At 34.6% G+C, this 21,474-nt stretch overlaps 1 protein-coding gene across 2 annotated transcripts in view; it reads right to left on the bottom strand.

The window, feature by feature from the left end:
* LOC128665800 (transmembrane protein 272) overlaps positions 1–21,474 on the bottom strand; it is a 142,103-nt gene that overhangs the window by 29,637 nt on the left and 90,992 nt on the right. For both annotated transcript variants that reach the window (XM_053720007.1, XM_053720006.1), the window contains exon 2: positions 8,685–8,717. In XM_053720007.1, the coding sequence (XP_053575982.1) occupies positions 8,685–8,715 (31 nt within the window). In that variant the 5' untranslated portion in view covers positions 8,716–8,717. The remainder of the gene's footprint in view (positions 1–8,684; positions 8,718–21,474) is intronic.

Raw genomic sequence — 21,474 nt, 5'->3', positions numbered from 1 at the left:
GTGGATAATGAAGGTGACACTCCTGCTTTTTTGTATAGCGCTGAATGGTCTAACATGAGTGCAAATATAAATCTTATAATCATGCCCTGGCTTGCCACAGAGAACTGGAACAAATTATTGCCCTCTCTAGCTGTTAAGGGGTTTATATAGAGGGTAGGGGAGAAATGAGGCAGGGGATTTAAAGATTATCAGACTGGGGAATCAAAGCCCATACGTTATTGTAGCTTCTGTATGTAAAATGTGTGAGACAAACACAGTAGTTGGCGATTCAGACAAAAATTTTTTTAAAATGATACGTGAGACACTAAGAAATTAACGCCTAGATATAGAGTTCTGCGGTAGCCGTCAAAACCAGCGTTAGGGGGTCCTAACGCTGTTTTTTACCGCCCGCTGGTATTTGGAGTCAGTCATTAAAGGGTCTAACGCTCACTTTGCAGCCGCGACTTTTCCATACTGCAGATCCCCCTACGCCAATTGCGTATCCTATTTTTTCAATGGGATCTTTCTAACGCCGGTATTTAGAGTCTTGGCTGAAGTGAGCGTTAGAAATCTAACGACAAAACTCCAGCCACAGAAAAAAAAAACAGGAGTTAAGAGCTTTTTGGGCTAACGCCAGTTCATAAAGCTCTTAACTACTGTGCTCTAAAGTACACTAACACCCATAAACTATCTATGTACCCCTAAACCGAGGTCCCCCCACATCGCCGCCACTCGATTACATTTTTTAACCCCTAATCTGCCGACCGCACACCGCCGCCACCTACGTTATACTTATGTACCCCTAATCTGCTGCCCCTAACACCGCCGACCCCTATATTATATTTATTAACCCCTAATCTGCCCACTCAACGTCGCCGACACCTACCTACACTTATTAACCCCTGATCTGCCGACCGGACCTCGCCGCTACTATAATAAAGTTATTAACCCCAAAACCGCCTCACTCCCACCTCAATAACCCTATAATAAATATTATTAACCCCTAATCTCTTTTTAAATGTCATAAATAAAGTTCTAAGTTTTATTTTTACCTATTGGTGCTTGGTTTGTTTCCTGATTTTTTGATAATCCCTAATCTGCCCTCCCTAACATCACCGATACCTAATTTCAAGTATTAACCCCTAATCTGCCGACCGGACCTCACTGCTACTCTAATAAATGTATTAACCCCTAAAGCTAAGTCTAACCCTAACACTAACACCTCCCCTAAGTTAAATATAATTTAAATCTAACAAAATAAATTAACTCTTATTAAATAAATTATTCCTATTTAAAGCTAAATACTTACCTGTAAAATAAACCCTAATATAGCTACAATATAACTAATAATTATATTGTAGCTATTTTAGGATAAAATTTATTTTACAGGCAACTTTGTAATTATTTTAACCAGGTACAATAGCTATTAAATAGTTAATAACTATTTAATAGCTACCTAGTTAAAATAATTACAAAATTACCTGTAAAATAAATCCTAACCTAAGTTACAATTAAACCTAACACTACACTATCAATAAATTAATTAAATACAATACCTACAAATAAAAACAATTAAATAAACTAACTAAAGTACAAAAAATAAAAAAGAACTAAGTTACAAAAAATAAAAAAATATTTACAAACATTAGAAAAATATTACAACAATTTTAAACTAATTACACCTACTCTAAGCCCCCTAATAAAACAACAAAGCCCCCCAAAATAAAAAATGCCCTACCCTATTCTAAAATAAAAATAGAAAAGCTCTTTTACCTTACCAGCCCTTAAAAAGGACCCTTTGCGGGGCATGCCCCAAAGAATTAAGCTCTTTTGCCTGGAAAAAAAAAAACCATACAATACCCCCCCCCCAACATTACAACCCACCACCCACATACCCCTAATCTAACCCAAACCCCCCTTAAATAAACCTAACACTAAGCCCCTGAAGATCTCCCTACCTTGTCTTCACCACACCGGGTCCCGATCGGTCCAGAAGAGCCTCCGAAGTCTTCATCCAAGCCCAAGCGGGGGCTGAAGAGTGACATCCATCCTCCGGCTGAAGTCTTGATTCAAGCGGCGGCTAAAGAATTCCATCTTCGGGCAGAAGTCTTCATCCTATCCGGGCAGAAGAGTAGATCTGGACCGGCAAACATCTTCATCCAAGCCGCATCTTCTATGTTCTTCCATCCGATGACGAGCGGCTCCATCTTGAAGACCTCCAGCGCAGATCCATCCTCTTCTTCCGACGTCCTAAAACAGAATGAAGGTTCCTTTAAGGGACGTCATCGGATGGAAGAACATAGAAGATGCGGCTTGGATGAAGATGTTTGCAGGTCCGGATCTACTCTTCTGCCCGGATAGGATGAAGACTTCTGCCCGAAGATGGAATTCTTTAACCGCCGCTTGGATCAAGACTTCAGCCGGAGGATGGACGTCACTCTTCAGCCCCCGCTTGGGCTTGGATGAAGACTTCGGAGGCTCTTCTGGACCGATCGGGACCCGGTGTGGTGAAATCTTCAGAGGCTTAGTGTTAGGTTCATTTAAGGGGGGTTTGGGTTAGATTAGGGGTATGTTGGTGGTGGGTTGTAATGTTGGGGGGGGGTATTGTATGTTTTTTGTTTACAGGCAAAAGAGCTGAATTCTTTGGGGCATGCCCTGCAAAGGGCCCTTTTAAGGGCTGGTAAGGTAAAAGAGCTTTTCTATTTTAATTTTAGAATAGGGTAGGGCATTTTTTATTTGGGGGGGGCTTTGTTATTTTATTAGGGGGCTTAGAGTAGGTGTAATTAGTTTAAAATTGTTGTAATATTTTTCTAATGTTTGTAAATATTTTTTTATAACTTAGTTCTTTTTTATTTTTTTGTACTTTAGTTAGTTTATTTAATTTAATTGTATTTATTTGTAGGTATTTTATTTAATTAATTTATTGATAGTGTAGTGTTAGGTTTAATTGTAACTTAGGTTAGGATTTATTTTACAGGTAATTTTGTAATTATTTTAACTAGGTAGCTATTAAAAAGTTATTAACTATTTAATAGCTATTGTACCTGGTTAAAATAATTACAAAGTTGCCTGTAAAATAAATATTAATCCTAAAATAGCTACAATATAATTATTATTTATATTGTAGCTATATTAGGGTTTATGTTACAGGTAAGTATTTAGATTTAAATAGGAATAATTTATTTAATAAGAGTTAATTTATTTAGTTAGATTAAAATTATATTTAACTTAGGGGGGTGTTAGGGTTAAGGTTAGACTTAGCTTTAGGGGTTAATACATTTATTAGAGTAGCGGTGAGGTCCGGTCGGCAGATTAGGGGTTAATAATTGCAGGTAGGTGGAGGCGACGTTGGGGGGGGGGCAGATTAGGGATTAATAAATATATATAGGGGTCGGCGGTGTTAGGGGCAGCAGATTAGGGGTACATAGGGATAACATAGGTTGCGGCGCTGTACGGAGCGGCAGATTAGGGGTTAAAAAATATATGCAGGGGTCAGCGATAGCGGCAGATTAGGGGTTAATAAGTGTAAGGTTAGGGGTGTTTAGACTCTGGGTACATGTTAGAGTGTTAGGTGCAGACATAGGAAGTGTTTCCCCATAGAAAACAATGGGGCTGCGTTAGGAGCTGAACGCTGCTTTTTTGCAGGTGTTAGGTTTTTTTTTCAGCTCAAAATGCCCCATTGTTTCCTATGGGGGAATTGTGCACGAGCACGTTTTTCAAGCTGGCCGCGTCCGTAAGCACCGCTGGTATTGAGAGTTGCAGTGGCGGTAAAAATGCTATACGCTCCCTTTTTGGAGCCTAACGCAGCCCTTCTGTGAACTCTAAATACCAGCGGTATTTAAAAGGTGCGGGGGGAAAAAAGCCAGCGTTAGATACGCGGTTCGTTACCGACAAAACTCTAAATCTAGCCGTTAGTGTTTATTTAGTGGAAATTCCATTACTGCCCCTGTAAACGGGCAGAATACTGTAAAATAGTTTTCCCTTAATATAATTCAAATGACTTGTTAACCAGCTGCAGAGTATAAAATGTATTAGGAATTGCATTGTTAGGTTTATTTGTATATATGAAATAGCTGGTTTTGTGCTTTGAAACCAAATCCTATTAAAATGGAGTTAGCTTGTAGCTAAAACCAGACCTGATTATTTTATCACTTTGTGTACACACACTTGCTTCCTAATCTTATATCTGCCTTTAAACCAAAGTATTTTTATTATGTATCTCTTCTACACCTCACTGGGAGTGTAATTTCTTCTGCTGGATGTGTTTGTCAATAGCCTATACTTATGGATAGAAACACTCAGTAAACAGGCAAAATTAGCTATTTCAAATGCTAAAATAAAAAGGTAAATTAGCTACTTGCTACTAGAAGTATTGACTGTAACCCCAATCCCATCCCGTAGCATTAGCCCTAATCTCTGACCCAAATATCTATCCCTAACCATAACCCTGATATTTATAACTAATCCAATCCCAGCCAAGAGATTTTCTTTGCAGGGTGTAAACACAGACTTGTGGGATATACACCCGGTATTATGGGCAGCAGCAGACGACCTCATTGGATACCACAATAACAATCCTGGTTACCTCTTCTATTTCACTATTACGGTGAAACCAGCTATCTTCACATAATTTCCTCATAAGATGACATACCTTCTAAACGACTGGGCGCCTGATACTGGTACGGTTTTGTCATTTCTCATTTGTATTTTTTGATTGTATCAACGACAGCCTGGTCCATCTAGATCATTATATACATTGCATTTTATTTCCTATATGGTGGAATATTTGCATCTTGGAACATTTTTTTTAACATTTGGAACTTTTTTTTGAACACTTGCACTTTGGAACCTTTTTGTACGTTTTGTACTATTCTGATGAATTTTGAGAATTTTTAGCTTATCGCTATCTTTTGCACTTCTCTTTTTCCTGTTCATAATTGAACAGGTTTTTGGAACACTATCTAACAGAATTTCCTGTTTTACTGTGATATTGATATACTTTTGGCTTATCTATTGGGAATAGTTAATAAAATAATTTTCTCTCGTAAGTCAATCAATCAAAATAGACTCCTAGTATCATACCTCATTGCACTCCTGCACTTTTTTGTTATATTGCACTTCACATACACTCTCAATCCCTCTATTGATTGTTCTCTTGTTTTAGCATTTTAACCCACAATTTTTTTTGTTACATCTATTACAATAGATCATTTTAGGAGCTACAGCATTCTGATCACCGTTCATACGAGGGTTCATAATATATTCTCAAAAGAAACTTTTTTGAATTTTAGTTGTCACTACTGTTAAACTATATAAATTGATTTACAAAAGGAGTAATATCAGCTTTGGTGACTGTTCGGCAAGGCACTTCAGATAAAGGGCCTCTGATTTACTCATTCAAAACAATGAAACTACTACTAATGGTTTGAATACTTCAAATCCATTATATCTCTTTAGGGAACTGGAGAAATTATTAAACAGTGACACCAAAGAGTGGCAGGATTTAATCCTGCTAGATAACTACCTTTTACACAATATCATTCCTAGAGGACTTAGACTGTATAAACGCCCTGCCTTCGAACAGAAGGAGGTGGAGTTCATAACAGATTGGGACAAAGTTTTTCATGACAGCTCCATTACCCTCATTAAAATTCTAACTAGATATAGGGAGCACAAGTTAGATAAAGTCAAGATTAATATAGACACCCTTCTCCCAAAGATACAAACATACCAATAAGATGATAACTGGAAAAAATTAAATGATAATATCCAGGAAATAAATAAATTCATGACTGAACTCATTAAAGCCAAATACAAACAACTGCAGGGATTTAGATGATTATAAAAACGATAAAGTATACACTTACAACAATAAAAAAATAATAAAGGAAGACACAGACCTTAGGGTTCACACTACTGATTAAAGAGAGCAACATCGCCTCCACACAAAAAGTATGTCTACAGATCATAAAACCAAAACCAGAGAAAATGCCAACTTCAGTAGCAACAACACGGGGTCCAATAGACAACACACATTTCTAATTATAACTATAATGATAACACTATTTATGACAACACTCATAATACAAATAAACTCCAATCACATATAAAACAGAATTATTATGTGAACACCAACTTATGGAATAGAAAAAAAACAATGTTATGGACATAAGGATAAACAACAATCTTATAATGGTGGGAAAAGTAATACACACCATACACCTAAACAACAACAATCATGGTGTGCCAAAGAACCAAATCATTTTACTCCTTCCTACATGAAACATACCATATCATATAAACAGCAGGAGGAACCAAGGAATCATAACCAGTCCAACAATAGATATGAGGTCCTCACACATGTAAACGATAAAGAATATCCACATACAAGTTGACACAAACAGGGTGCCAAACCGAAGACTGATCCCCATTTTAAGACTACACACTTAGGAACTGGAGACAAATATCACAATGAGAAAGATCATCAGCTACATTTTTTAGACCTGGCCATCCCACAGAAAGAAAAAAAATTGAAACCTAAAAGAAATAGAAGATTCCACAAATCAAAATCAGAGAGTCACCCCTGGAAAAATACAAAGGGGCAGCAGAGATGTAGAGGGGGCAGAAAGATTCAGAGATCCAAACACAAAAAGGATGAGATAAAGAGAAATTTAGGGAATATTTTCAATCAAGTATTAAATTAGGAAACAATGAAACCAAACTTTTAGCTAAAGGCCTTAATTTTGCACCCAAAGCAGCCCCAGACAGACATAGATTTACAGAAATACATACGGAATCTTACGCTCAAAAGGTATTTTATTAAGAGTGTGTCCAAATCCTTCACACCTACCCAGCATATCCTAAACAAGGACGATTATCAAACCTTAGGAGTCCTACATAGTTTAGAAAATAACAGATCTTTGCCAACACAATTGGAACAAACATCCCTAGACGATCTGTTAAATTTGTCTATTCATGAACAAAATATAGTACATAGCAATTTAAAGAGGAAATCTAGTTTTTATCCCTATTCAGCTAAGGTAGAATATATAACCACATTTAATAAACTAGTTTGTGGAGATTTGAGTAAGCTATTGGAAAATAAAGGCAACACTTGGGGCAACAGGTATAATGACAATCTGACCTGGCATGAAAGAAAGACACTTAAATCCCTACAAGAAAACAGGGACATAATGATTAGAGCGGCTGACAAGGGGGGGGGGGGGTGGTTATACAAGACAAAAAAGACTAACTTAAAGAAGCCCACAACATCTTAAATGATACTAGCGCATACAAGAAACTCCAGTTTAACCCCACCACTAAATTTAAGAATAAACTAAGTGACATATTAAAAGATGCCAATAATAAAAACAGTCTCAAATGTGAGGAATTCCATTTTTTGATGGAAAATCATCCAACCACACCCACATTCTATCACTTACCGAAAGGGCACAAGACACTCATTGAACCCCCGGGAAGGCCCATAATTTCGGGCATTGGGTCCCTTACCAACAATCAATTTACATTGATCACTACCTACAGCCCATCGTTAAATCAACTAGGGTGTACCTTTGAGATACAGTACACACAATTAACACATTTGAAGGATTAGAGTGGCTTGATAATTATATATGGATCACGTGTGATGTATCTTCATTATACACGTGTATCCCAAACATTCTTGGCATCAATTCTGTACAGGAGTCACTGGAGAATAATGACAAGTCAAATTAACACTTGGATTTCATTTTCGCTGGCATTAGTTTTATACTAAATCATAACTATTTTTGTTTTGAGGGACAATATTATCAACAAATACAAGGCACTGCAAATGGGGACCACTTTTGCCCCATCGTATGCTTAGAATTTATGATATGGCTACATATTAGGATTTGGGTTAATACTAGGGTGAAGGATCAGATTATGTTTAGACTTTGATAGGGAAACAGATTAAGATTATGGTTAGGGTTAATACCAAGGGTGAAGGAGCAGATTATGCTTAGAGTTTATGATAGGGGCACAGATTAGGATTTGGGCTAGGGTTAATAATAGGGTAAAGGATCAGATTATTGTTAGAGTTTATGATAGGGGTAAAGATTCGGATTTGGGTTAATACTAGGATGAAGGAGCGGATTGTGTTTAGAGTTTATGATAGGGGTATAGATTATTATTGAGGTTAGGGTTAGTACTAGGGTGAAGTATCAGGTTATTGTTAGAGTTTATGATGAGGGGTACAGATAAGGATTTGGGTAGGGTTAATACTAAGTGTGAAGGTGCAGATTATGTTTATAGTTTATGATGGGGTAGAGATTAGGATTATGGTTGGGGTTAATACTAGGATGAAGGATCAGATTATTTTTAGAGTTTATGATAGGGGCACAGATAAGGATTTGGGTAGGGTTAATACTAAGTGTGAAGGTGCAGATTATGTTTATAGTTTATGATGGGGTAGAGATTAGGATTATGGTTGGGGTTAATACTAGGATGAAGGATCAGATTATTTTTAGAGTTTATGATAGGGGCACAGATAAGGATTTTTGTGAGAGTTAATACTAAAGGTAGGAATTGGGTTTACAGTTATATTAATCTAGGACTAAGAACTGGGTTAAACTGTTTACCAATAAAATACTGAGCTATATAATACAGCCATTGGTGGTATCCTGCTCACATACCCAATGGTGCTGAGCACATGTGACCACACTCACCTGACGTTGCGTTTGCTCCCACTTCCGGCATGTCTGGGGGAAAAAAAAAACAAAAAAATATGGTTTTTCTCTCCTTTACTGGATATGTTTACTGCTCAGTATCTTCCTGTTACTTAATCATTTGTAAATAATTATTTGGAAGCAGAAATATCATCATGTGTCAGACACAACGTTACACACATCAGCACTGGAAGCAAATGCAAACATAAAATAATAGAATCCAGAGTCATTATTTGCAGTTAGAGAGCTGATTGCTTCACACAAATAAAATAGACTATTTGCTTATTATTTTGTTCCCTCTTTAAGTCCTTAAAGTGCCACTAAATACAGTAGAGTTGCATAAGTAACAAGTGTATTATATAAATAAAATGCTGTAACATTTACTCTGAATTTCAAATAAGCAGTAGATTGTTTTTCTTACAAATTTACTTTGTCCCGATTTACCGCCCCCCTGTGTCATGTGACAGCCATCAGCCAATCACAGATTAGTATTTTTATACCCTATGAACTTGTGCACATGCTCAGTAGGAGGGAGTGCCTTAAAAGTGTGTCTATATTGATAATAAAAGTACATAGGAAAGTCTCTTAAAACTGCTGCTCTATCTGAATCATAAAAAGTTTAGTTTGACGTTAGTGTCTCTTTAAGGGACATAAACTAAGTTGGAATAGAGACGAAATATAACAACATGTACTTTAATTGCTTTACCTGCACATTTATACTGCAGTGCCTCACCATTAACCCTTTCTTTTTAGTTTCTGAATCTATATCTATTGTTTTGGTAGAATGCAAAAATGCATAGGGATTTTCTTCTGTGAACTCAGTTGAAATACAATGCCTGTGTCTAAACACTGATAAGGGGGGGGGGGTAGTTGGCTGCTACAGGCAGTTTAGCTATGCAATTAATTTTGCTTATTTAAAAAAAAAAAAAAAAAAAAAAAAGTAATACTTGCCAGCATTTTGTTTTATGCAAACTATTTTTAATTAATTAGCCCTTTTAGGAAATGCACAGATCTCAACCTGTTTTATGTCCCATTAAAGTTTTATCCATATCAATTTACCCTAACCTCTGAGTGTGCCAGAAGTGGGACCAATATATGTTAAAACTTTTAGGGCTCGATTACTAGTGACTCACTGTTTCGAGCAAGCGATTATGGGTTTATCACTGCTGTTTGCTTGCATCAAAAGCAGCGCTTGTATTGCAAGATGTAAGTAAATGCGAATGCGTGAGTGTAATCGTGATTTACGCTAGAATGATTACCGCAACCTCAGAGCTCCGGTTAACTGTTTCGCAAAACAAAAAAAGTGTGTCACAAAACACATGAATAATACACTAAAAAGTACAGTTACACTCATAATGTTATCTAATAAAAAAAATGATGTAAAAAATATTGCACAAAAAGGTTATTAGGGCTCAAACATATGAGGTTTCAGGTGTTGGAAAAAAAGGCTGCAAAGGGCTTTAACAGAGATATATACACATATATGTGTGTACATTTGTATTTATATGTGTATATGTATTTACAGACATATATACACATAAATACATATGTATACATATATAGGCAAATATATAAGTGCCTTGGGGCCCTTTGCAGTTAAGTGAAAGCATGTAAAAACATATTTATACAATTTTCTTTTTTTAATAAAGTGTTATACTGTGTATTTACGGTCAATAATTCACATTCCAATGTTCTGTACTTAGTTTTTTTAAAATAGAATATATATATATCTCACTAAATATCAGTTTATCAGGGGACACAAGATGATCTAAGTGCAGATTAAAAAGTTTCCACTTTATACTAAAACAAATAAAAAGCTGTACACTTATAAGATATACCCTCAAACATGTGAGGTATGTTACAGCATAGTATAGATGTCCACAGTGTGATTACGATATCACTCCGCAAGTTGTCCTGTGCTATTAAACTCAGTTTCCCTTTTTTCCTGATACACAGATAGAATTAAAAAAAATACCATATTTTATATCAAACTGGGTACTGGCAGACAGCTGCCAATACCCAAGATGGCGCACAATAAGGTAGAGGGTTAGAGAGCTGTTTGGGGGCGGGGGTGGGGAATCCTACACAGCAGAATATGTTTAAAAAAAAAAAAAAAAAAAAAAACTTTTATTTTAGTACTGGCAGACTTTCGGCCAGTACTTAAGATGGCGGGGACATTTGTGGGGTGGGGGAGGGATCAGGTGGGAGACTGATCTCTATACTAAAGCTAAAATTAACCCTGCAAGCTACCTAATTAACCCCTTCACTGCTGGGCATAATACAAGTGTGGTGCGCAGCCGCAGTGGAATTTAGCGGCCTTCTAATTATCAAAAAGCAACGCCAAAGCCATATATGTCTACTATTTCTGAACAAAGGGATCCCAGAGAAGCATTTTACAACCATTTATGCCATAATTGCACAAGCTGTTTGTAAATAATTTCAGTGAGAAACCTAAAGTTTGTGAAAAAGTGAACGATTTCTTTATTGATAGCATTTGGGCGGTGAAATGGTGGCATAAAATATACCAAAATGGGGGCCTGGATCAATACTTTGGGATGTCTTCTAAAAAAAATACATATACATGTGAAGGGATATTCAGGGATTCCTGACAGATATCAGGGTTCCAATGTAACTAGCGCTAATTTTGAAAAAAAGTGGTTTGGAAATAGCAAAGTGCTACTTGTATTTATGGCCCTATAACTTGCAAAAAAATCAAAGAACAGGTAAACATTGGGTATTTCTAAACTCAGAACAAAATTTAGCATGGGAGTTTTTTGGTGGTTGTAGATGTGTAACAGATTTTGGGAGTCAAAGTTAGAAAAAGTGTGTTTTTTTCATCATATTTTATAATTTTTTTTATAGTAAATTATAAGAAATGATGAAAATAATGGTATCTTTAGAAAATCCATTTAATGGCGAGAAAAACAGTGTATAATATCTGTGGGTACAGTAAACGAGTAAGAGGAAAATTACAGCTAAACACAAACACTGCAGAAATGTAAAAATAGCCTTGGTCTCAAACGGTCAGAAAATGGAAAGGTGCTGTGGGTCTTTAAGGGGGTTAAACATATGCCCGGGTTCTCCCTTTGTACTTTATCACTTTACATAGAACAGAGCTCTCATGATTTATACGGCAGATCTCACCACTCGCAGGGGCGGCCCCTTTTCTTTGATAATTGCACCAAGCGTAACGCGATTTCTTAATGTTTTTGGTGGTGAAGTTTTGATCATTATAAGTCTTGTAACATATTCATATACTTCTGTATTTTTCACAATAAGTCTGATGAGTTTGTACCGTCTGTTGATATGTTTTTTATTTTACCTCTGCATGTTGTACACTCCATGTTAAAAAACAATTACATGATCGTGTTTGGTAAATGGAGGGTTAACTTAGTAATATCAGTTTGTGAATACAGAAGGAGTTAGTAACCCATATGAAGTGCCGGTTGAATGGTCACGAAACTTGTAAGTTTCCATAAATAAATCTGTTGTAATATACGGTTTTTACTTAGGAGTATACAATAAGAATTATATTTTGTCATGTACTGGTCTCCCCTACTGAATACCCTTTATTACTTTTACCTTAACCTCTGAGCAAGCTATAATAATGCCTGCTATAGTAAACCTGAATACCAGTGTGCCCACTATAGTAAACCTGATTACCAGTGTGCCCGCTATAGTAAACCTTAAAGGGACACTAAACCCACATTTTTTGTTTATGATTCAAGCAGAGAATACAATTTTAAACAAAAAAACAATTTACTTCTATTATTTTATTTGCTTCATTCTTTAAATATCCTTTGTTGAAGAAATGTCAATGCACATGGATGAGCCAATCATATAAGGCATCTATGTGCAGCAACCAATATGCAGCTACTGAGCCTATCTAGATATGCTTTTCAGCAAGGTACATCAAGAAAATTAAATTAAATGTAAATTAGAAAGTTGTTTTAAATGACATGCTCTTTCTAAATCATGACAGAAAAAATGTGGGTTTCATGTCCCTTTAATACCAGTGTACAAGCTACAGTAAACCTAAATACCAGTGTGCCCGCTATAGTAAACCTTAATACCAGTGTACAAGCTATAGTAAACCTTAATACCAGTGTACAAGCTATAGTAAACCTTAATACCAGTGTGCCCCCTATAGTAAACCTTAATACCAGTGTACAAGCTATAGTAAACCTAAATACCAGTGTGCCCGCTATAGAAAACCTTAATATCAGTGTACAAGCTATAGTAAACCTTAATACCAGTGTGCCCGCTATAGAAAACCTTAATACCAGTGTACAAGCTATAGTAAACCTTAATACCAGTGTGCCCGCTATAGTAAACCTTAATACCAGTGTGCAAGCTATAGTAAACCTTAATACCAGTGTGCCCGCTATAGCAAACATTAATACCATTGTGCCCACTATAGTAAACTACCTACCTTTGCAGCTTCACCAGTTCCTACGTTATTCTATGTAACTGATTCACTAAAGCTCCCTCCAGCCTCTCCAGCTTCACCAGTTCCTATGTTATTCTATGTAACTGATTCACTAAAGCTCCCTCCAGCTTCACCAGTTCCTATCTATTCTATGTAACTGATTCACTAAACCTCCCTCCAGCCTCTCCAGATTCACCAGTTCCTATGTTATTCTATGTAACTGATTCACTAAATCTCCCTCCAGCCTCTCCAGCTTCACCAGTTCCTATGTTATTCTATGTAACTGATTCACTAAATCTCCCTCCAGCCTCTCCAGTTCCTATGTTATTCTATGTAACTGATTCACTAAAGCTCCCTCCAGCTTCACCAATTCCTATGTTATTCTATGTAACTGATTCACTAAAGCTCCCTCCAGCCTCTCCAGCTTCACCAGTTCCTATGTTATTCTATGTAACTGATTCACTAAAGCTCCGTCCAGCCTCTCCTGCTTCACCAGTTCCTATGTTATTCTATGTAACTGATTCACTAAATCTCCCTCCAGCCTCTCCAGCTTCACCAATTCCTATGTTATTCTATGTAACTGATTCACTAAAGCTCCCTCCAGCCTCTCCAGCTTCACCAGTTCCTATGTTATTCTATGTAGCTGATTCACTAAAGCTCCGTCCTGCCTCTTCAGTTCCTATGTTATATTTACTAAATCCCTCTCTGGTTACTCCATCCTCTTCAGCATTACAAGTTGCCATGTTAATCTATGTAGCTGATTCCCTAAAGCTGCTTAATTCTGTAAGACAAAGTCATTTCTATATATGCATAGTATATATCAGCAATTAAGTGCTGCATCACAAAAGGTCTGCACACACAATAAATGTTTATATATGCACAGTATATATCAGCAATTAAGTGCTGCATCACAAAAGGTCTGCACACACAATAAATGTTTATATATGCACAGTATATATCAGTAATTATGTGCTGCATTACAAAAGGTCTGCACACACAATAAATGTTTATATATGCACAGTATATATCAGTAATTATGTGCTGCATTACAAAAGGTCTGCACACACAATAAATGTTTATATATGCACAGTATATAGAAGTAATTAAGTGCTGTATTACAAAAGGTCTGCACACACAATAAATGTTTATATATGCACAGTATATATCAGTAATTAAGTGCTGCATTACATAAGGTCTGCACACACAATAAATGTTTATATATGCACAGTATATATCAGTAATTAAGTGCTGCATTACATAAGGTCTGCACACACAATAAATGTTTATATATGCACAGTATATATCAGTAATTAAGTGCTGCATTACATAAGGTCTGCACACACAATAAATGTTTATATATGCACAGTATATATCAGTAATTAAGTGCTATATTACATAAGGTCTGCACACACAATAAATGTTTATATATGCACAGTATATATCAGTAATTAAGTGCCACATTACAGAAGGTCTGCACACACAATAAAGGTTTATATATCAGTAATTAAGTGCTGCATTACAAAAGGTCTGCACACACAATAAATGTTTATATATGCACAGTATATATCAGTAATTAAGTGCCACATTACAGAAGGTCTGCACACACAATAAATGTTTATATATGCACAGTATATATCAGTAATTAAGTGCTCATTACAAAAGGTCAGCACACACAAAAAATGTTTATATATGCACAGTATATATCAGCAATTAAGTGCTGCATTACAAAAGGTCTGCACACACAATAAATGTTTATATATGCACAGTATATATCAGTAATTAAGTGCTGCATTACATAAGGTCTGCACACACAATAAATGTTTATATATGCACAGTATATATCAGTAATTAAGTGCCACATTACAAAAAGGTCTGCACACACAATAAATGTTTATATATGCACAGTATATATCAGTAATTAAGTGCCACATTACAGAAGGTCTGCACACACAATAAATGTTTATATATGCACAGTATATATCAGTAATTAAAGTGCTCATTACAAAAGGTCTGCACACACAATAAATGTTTATATATGCACAGTATATATCAGTAATTAAGTGCCATATTACAAAAGGTCTGCACACACAATAAATGTGTATATAAGCACAGTATATATGAGCAATTAAGTTCAGCATTACAAAAGGTCTGCACACACAATAAATGTTTATATATGCACAGTATATATCAGTAATTAAGTGCTGCATTACATAAGATCTGCACACACAACAAATATTTGTATATTCACAGTCTATATCAGTAATTAACTGCTGCATTACAAAAGGTCTGCACACACAATAAATGCTTATATATGGACAGTATATATCAGTAATTAAGTGCCACATTACAAAAAGTCTGCACACACAATAAATGTTCATGCACGCTCAAAGAAAAATAAAAAAGATTAAAAAGAATGATGCAAGTTTATTTAAAAAATACCCTGCCCCTTTAAGTGCCGCATTGCAGAAGATTTGTGTACACAAAAAATGTTTTATACTATGATCTAACCCCTGCTAACTCCTCTGCTGTGACTAATTAGTACCAGAAAAAAGCAGTCAATGTGTAGCATGTTGCAGGGTGAGTTTCTAGACACTGTGGGATACACAAACCACAGTGTTTAGTGTACAGTTAAAGCTGGTAAAAAAAATAATGATATTACCTTGCAAGTATTTTTTTACTGTGCATAGATAAACATTATGTTTAAGATTAATGAATGCCTCACATGACTCATTCAGCTGCATAGTTAGTGAGTACAGAGCCAGTTAGTAGCACCTGCTTTGTCTGTTGCTGTAATATTAGGTCCCATCAGACATCACTTCCTTCTTTATAATGATCTGTCAGCAGTAACAATGCGATAACCTGCAGCGCAGCAATAATAATGCGATAACCTGCAGCCCAGCAATAAGTTACTTCAGTTCCTGCCCAGTACGGTTTTATACTTCCTCTAATTAACAGTAATTGTTTATCTCAGCTGTGCAGAAAGCAATTAACCCCTTGTTTGCCAGCAGTACATCCTTAAAGGGACAAGAAACCCAAAAATTCCCTTTGGATAGAACATACAATTTTAAACTTTCCAATTTACTTCTATTATCAAATTTGCTTCATTCTCTTGTTATCCTTTGCTGAAGGAACAACATTGCACTAATGGCAGCTAGCTGAACTCATCTAGTTAGCCAATCACAAGAGACAAAGAGACAAATGTGTGCAGGCACCAATCAGCAGCGAGCTCCCATTAGTGCAGGATATGTGCATATTCTTTTTCAATAAGGGATACTAAAAGAACGAAGCACATTTGAAAATAGAAGGGAATTTAAAAGTGTCTTAAAATGACTCGCTCTGTCTGAATCATGCAAGTTTCATTTGACTTTCTTATCCCTTTAATGACTGGCCCTGTGTAAACTGTAAAAATCTCTGTCGTTCATATAAAACAGCACTATTCAAACACGGCACAAATATAGTCTGTCTGCATGAAATTGTATTGTAAAATCAATAGCAAGTGCCTATTTACTGTGAGATAGAAACTCACTTACTGATAAGCAAAACTCCTTCCGTCCTATTGATGTGCGAAGATAAACCTCAAAAGCATTAAAGGAACGGGAAATAAAAAAATAATCTTTCATGATTCAGATAGAGCGTGGGATTTTACACTACTTTACAATTTACTTCTTTATCTAATTTGCTTTTATTATTTAATATCCTTTGTTAAGATTAAAACTAGGTAGGCTGATAGGAGCTCAGGAGCGTGCACGTATCTATAGCAGCAGTGTATATAGCGTTATATAATGTTACTATAAACACTAGGGACCAGATTACGTGCTAACAGTTATGCACAAGCGATATCTGGTTTATTGCAGTTATTTGCACTTTTGGATGTAGCGCTCGTATAACAAGTTGAAAGTAAACGTAATTGCTTGAGCGCAATTGGAATTAACGCAGATCAAGATTGCACAAATGCAGAGCACTGGTTATCTGTTTCGCAAAACATAAAAGTTGCACAAAACACATAGAAAATAACACTGTCTAATAAATATACATTACACAGTACAGTTACACACATAATAACACTGTCTAATAAATATACATTACACAGTACAGTAACACACATAATAACACTGTCTAATATACCTTACACAGTACAGTTACACTTATAATAACACTATCTAATAAATATACATTTCACAGTACAGTTAAACACATAATAACACTATCTAATAAATATACATTACACAGTACAGTTACACTAATAATAACACTATCTAATAAATATACATTTCACAGTACAGTTACACTAATAATAACACCATCTAATAAATATACATTTCACAGTACAGTTACACTAATAATAACACTATCTAATAAATATACATTTCACAGTACAGTTACACTAATAATAACACTATCTAATAAATATACATTTCACAGTACAGTTAAACACATAATAACACTATCTAATAAATATACATTACATAGTACAGTTACACTTATAATAACACTATCTAATAAATATACATTTCACAGTACAGTTAAACACATAATAACACTATCTAATAAATATACATTACATAGTACAGTTACACTAATAATAACACTATCTAATAAATATACATTACACAGTACAGTAACACACATAACAACACTGTCTAATAAATATACATTACATAGTACAGTTACACACATAATAACACTATCTAATAAATATACATTACAAAGTACAGTTACACACATATTAACACTATCTAATAAATATACATTATACAGTACTGTTACACACATAATAACACTATCTAATAAATATACATTAAACAGTACAGTTACACACATAATAACACTATCTAATAAATATACATTACACAGTACAGTTACACTAATAATAACACTATCTAATAAATATACATTACACAGTACAGTTACACACATAATAACACTGTCTAATAAATATACATTACACAGTACAGTTACACACATAATAACACTGTCTAATAAATATACATTACACAGTACAGTTACACACATAATAACACTGTCTAATAAATATACATAACACAGTACAGTTACACACATAATAACACTATCTAATAAATATACATTACACAGTACAGTTACACTAATAATAACACTATCTAATAAATATACATTTCACAGTACAGTTACACACATAATAACACTATCTAATACATATACATTACACAGTACAGTTACACACATAATAACACTGTCTAATAAATATACATTACACAGTACAGTTACACACATAATAACACTATCTAATAAATATACATTACACAGTACAGTTACACACATAATAACACTGTCTAATAAATATACATTACACAGTACAGTTACACTCATTGTAACACTGTCTAATAAATATACATTACACAATACAGTTACACACATAATAACACTGTCTAATAAATATACATTACACAGTACAGTTACACACATAATAACACTGTCTAATAAATATACATTACACAGTACAGTTACACTCATTGTAACACTGTCTAATAAATATACATTACACAATACAGTTACACACATAATAACACTATCTAATAAATATACATTAAACAGTACAGTTACACACATAATAACACTATCTAATAAATATACATTACACAGTACAGTTACACTAATAATAACACTATCTAATAAATATACATTACACAGTACAGTTACACACATAATAACACTGTCTAATAAATATACATTACACAGTACAGTTACACTCATTGTAACACTGTCTAATAAATATACATTACACAGTACAGTTACACTCATAATAACACTGTCTAATAAATATACATTACACAGTACAGTTACACTCATTGTAACACTGTCTAATAAATATACATTACACAGTACAGTCACACTCATATTAACACTGTCTAATAAATATACATTACACAGTACAGTTACACACATAATAACACTATCTAATAAATATACATTACACAGTACAGTTACACTCATTGTAACACTGTCTAATAAATATACATTACACAGTACAGTCACACTCATATTAACACTGTCTAATAAATATACATTACACAGTACAGTTACACACATAATAACACTATCTAATAAATATACATTACACACTACAGTTACACACATAATAACACTATCTAATAAATATACATTACACAGTACAGTTACACTCATTGTAACACTGTCTAATAAATATACATTACACAGTACAGTCACACTCATATTAACACTGTCTAATAAATATACATTACACAGTACAGTTACACTCATTGTAACACTGTCTAATAAATATACATTACACAGTACAGTTACACTCATAATAACACTGTCTAATAAATATACATTACACAGTACAGTTACACTCATTGTAACACTGTCTAATAAATATACATTACACAGTACAGTCACACTCATATTAACACTGTCTAATAAATATACATTACACAGTACAGTTACACACATAATAACACTATCTAATAAATATACATTACACAGTACAGTTACACTCATTGTAACACTGTCTAATAAATATACATTACACAGTACAGTCACACTCATATTAACACTGTCTAATAAATATACATTACACAATACAGTTACGCTCATAATAACACTCAGCTAGATTACGAGTTTTGCATTATGAGTGAAAAAGCTTCATAATGCTGCTTTTTCCCTACCGCTGCTATTACGAGTCTTGCAGGTATAGCTGTACCGCACACTTTTTTGACCGTCACGCAACGTCAGTACCGCACTTTTAAAAAGTTCTTTTTCAATGGGACTTCCATAGTGCCGGTATTATGAGTTTTGCCTGGGAGGCCAAAAAGTGAGCGGTACACCCTATACCGTCAAGATCCATACCACCAGTATGCTGTAGCATAAAACTCATAACTAAACTGTCACAAAATACACTAACACCCATAAACTACCTAGTGACCCCTAAACCGAGGCCCTCCCGCATCGCAAACACTATAATAAATTTATTAACCCCTAATCTGCCGCTCTGGGCATCACCGCCACTTAAAAAATGTATTAACCCCTATTCCGCCACTCCCCGACATCGTCGCCACTAAAATAAATAATTATCCCCTAAAACGCAGCCCTCCCGCATCAAAAACACTATTTAAATATTATGAACCCCTAATCTGCAGTCCGCCCACTCTGCCGCTATAATAAACCTATTAATCCCTAAACCTAACCCTAACGTAACCCTAACCCTAACACCCCTAACTTAAATATAATTAAAATAAATCTAAATAAAACAATTATTACCTAAATAATTCCTATTTAAAACTAAACCCTAAGATAGCTACAATATAACTAATAGTTACATTGTAGCTATCTTAGGTTTTATTTTTATTTCACAGGTAAGTTTGTATTTATTTTAACTAGGTAGATTAGTTACTAAATAGTTATTAACTATTTACTAACTACCTAGTTAAAATAAATACAAACTTACCTGTAAAATAAAACCTAACCTGAGTTACACTAACACCTAACATTACAAAAAATAAACACTAAATTACACAAAATAAAAAAAGAAATTATCAAAAATAAAAATGAATTACTTCTAATCTAATAGCCCTATCAAAATAAAAAAAGCCCCCCTAAAATAAAAAAAAACCCTAGCCTACACTAAACTGCCAATAGCCCTTAACAGGGCCTTTTGCTGGGCATTACCCCAAAGAAATCAGCTCTTTTAGCTGTAAAAAAAAAATACAAACAACCCCCCCAACAGTAAAAACCACCACCCACACAACCAAACCCCCCAAATAAAATCCTATCTAAATAAACCTAAGCTCCCCATTGCCCTGAAAAGGGCATTTGGATGGGCATTGCCCGGAAAAGGGCATTTAGCTCTTTTTACATTGCCCAAAACCCTAAGCTAAAAATAAAATCCACCCAATAAACCCTAATAAATATACATTACACAGTACAGTTACACTCATATTAACACTGTCTAATAAATATAGATTACACAGTGCAGTTACATACATAATAACACTATCTAATAAATATACATTACACAGTACAGTTACACTCATATTAACACTATCTCATAAATATACCTTACACAGTACAGTTACACTCATAATAACACTATCTAATAATACATTACACAGTACAGTTACACACATAATAACAATCTAATAAATATGCATTGCATAGTACAGTTACACACTAAAAAACACTATATAATAAATATACATTACATAGTACAGTTACACTCATAATAACACTAACTAATAAATATACCTTACACAGTACAGTTACACTCATAATAACACTATCTAATAATACATTGCACAGTACAGTTACACACATAATAACAATCTAATAAATATGCATTACATAGTACAGTTACACACTAAA

Source organism: Bombina bombina, chromosome 7 (assembly GCF_027579735.1).
Source record: "Bombina bombina isolate aBomBom1 chromosome 7, aBomBom1.pri, whole genome shotgun sequence".
Lineage (NCBI taxonomy): Eukaryota > Metazoa > Chordata > Amphibia > Anura > Bombinatoridae > Bombina > Bombina bombina.
The sequence above is the reverse complement of the archived record's forward strand: the minus strand, read 5'-3'. Positions and strand labels throughout refer to the sequence as shown.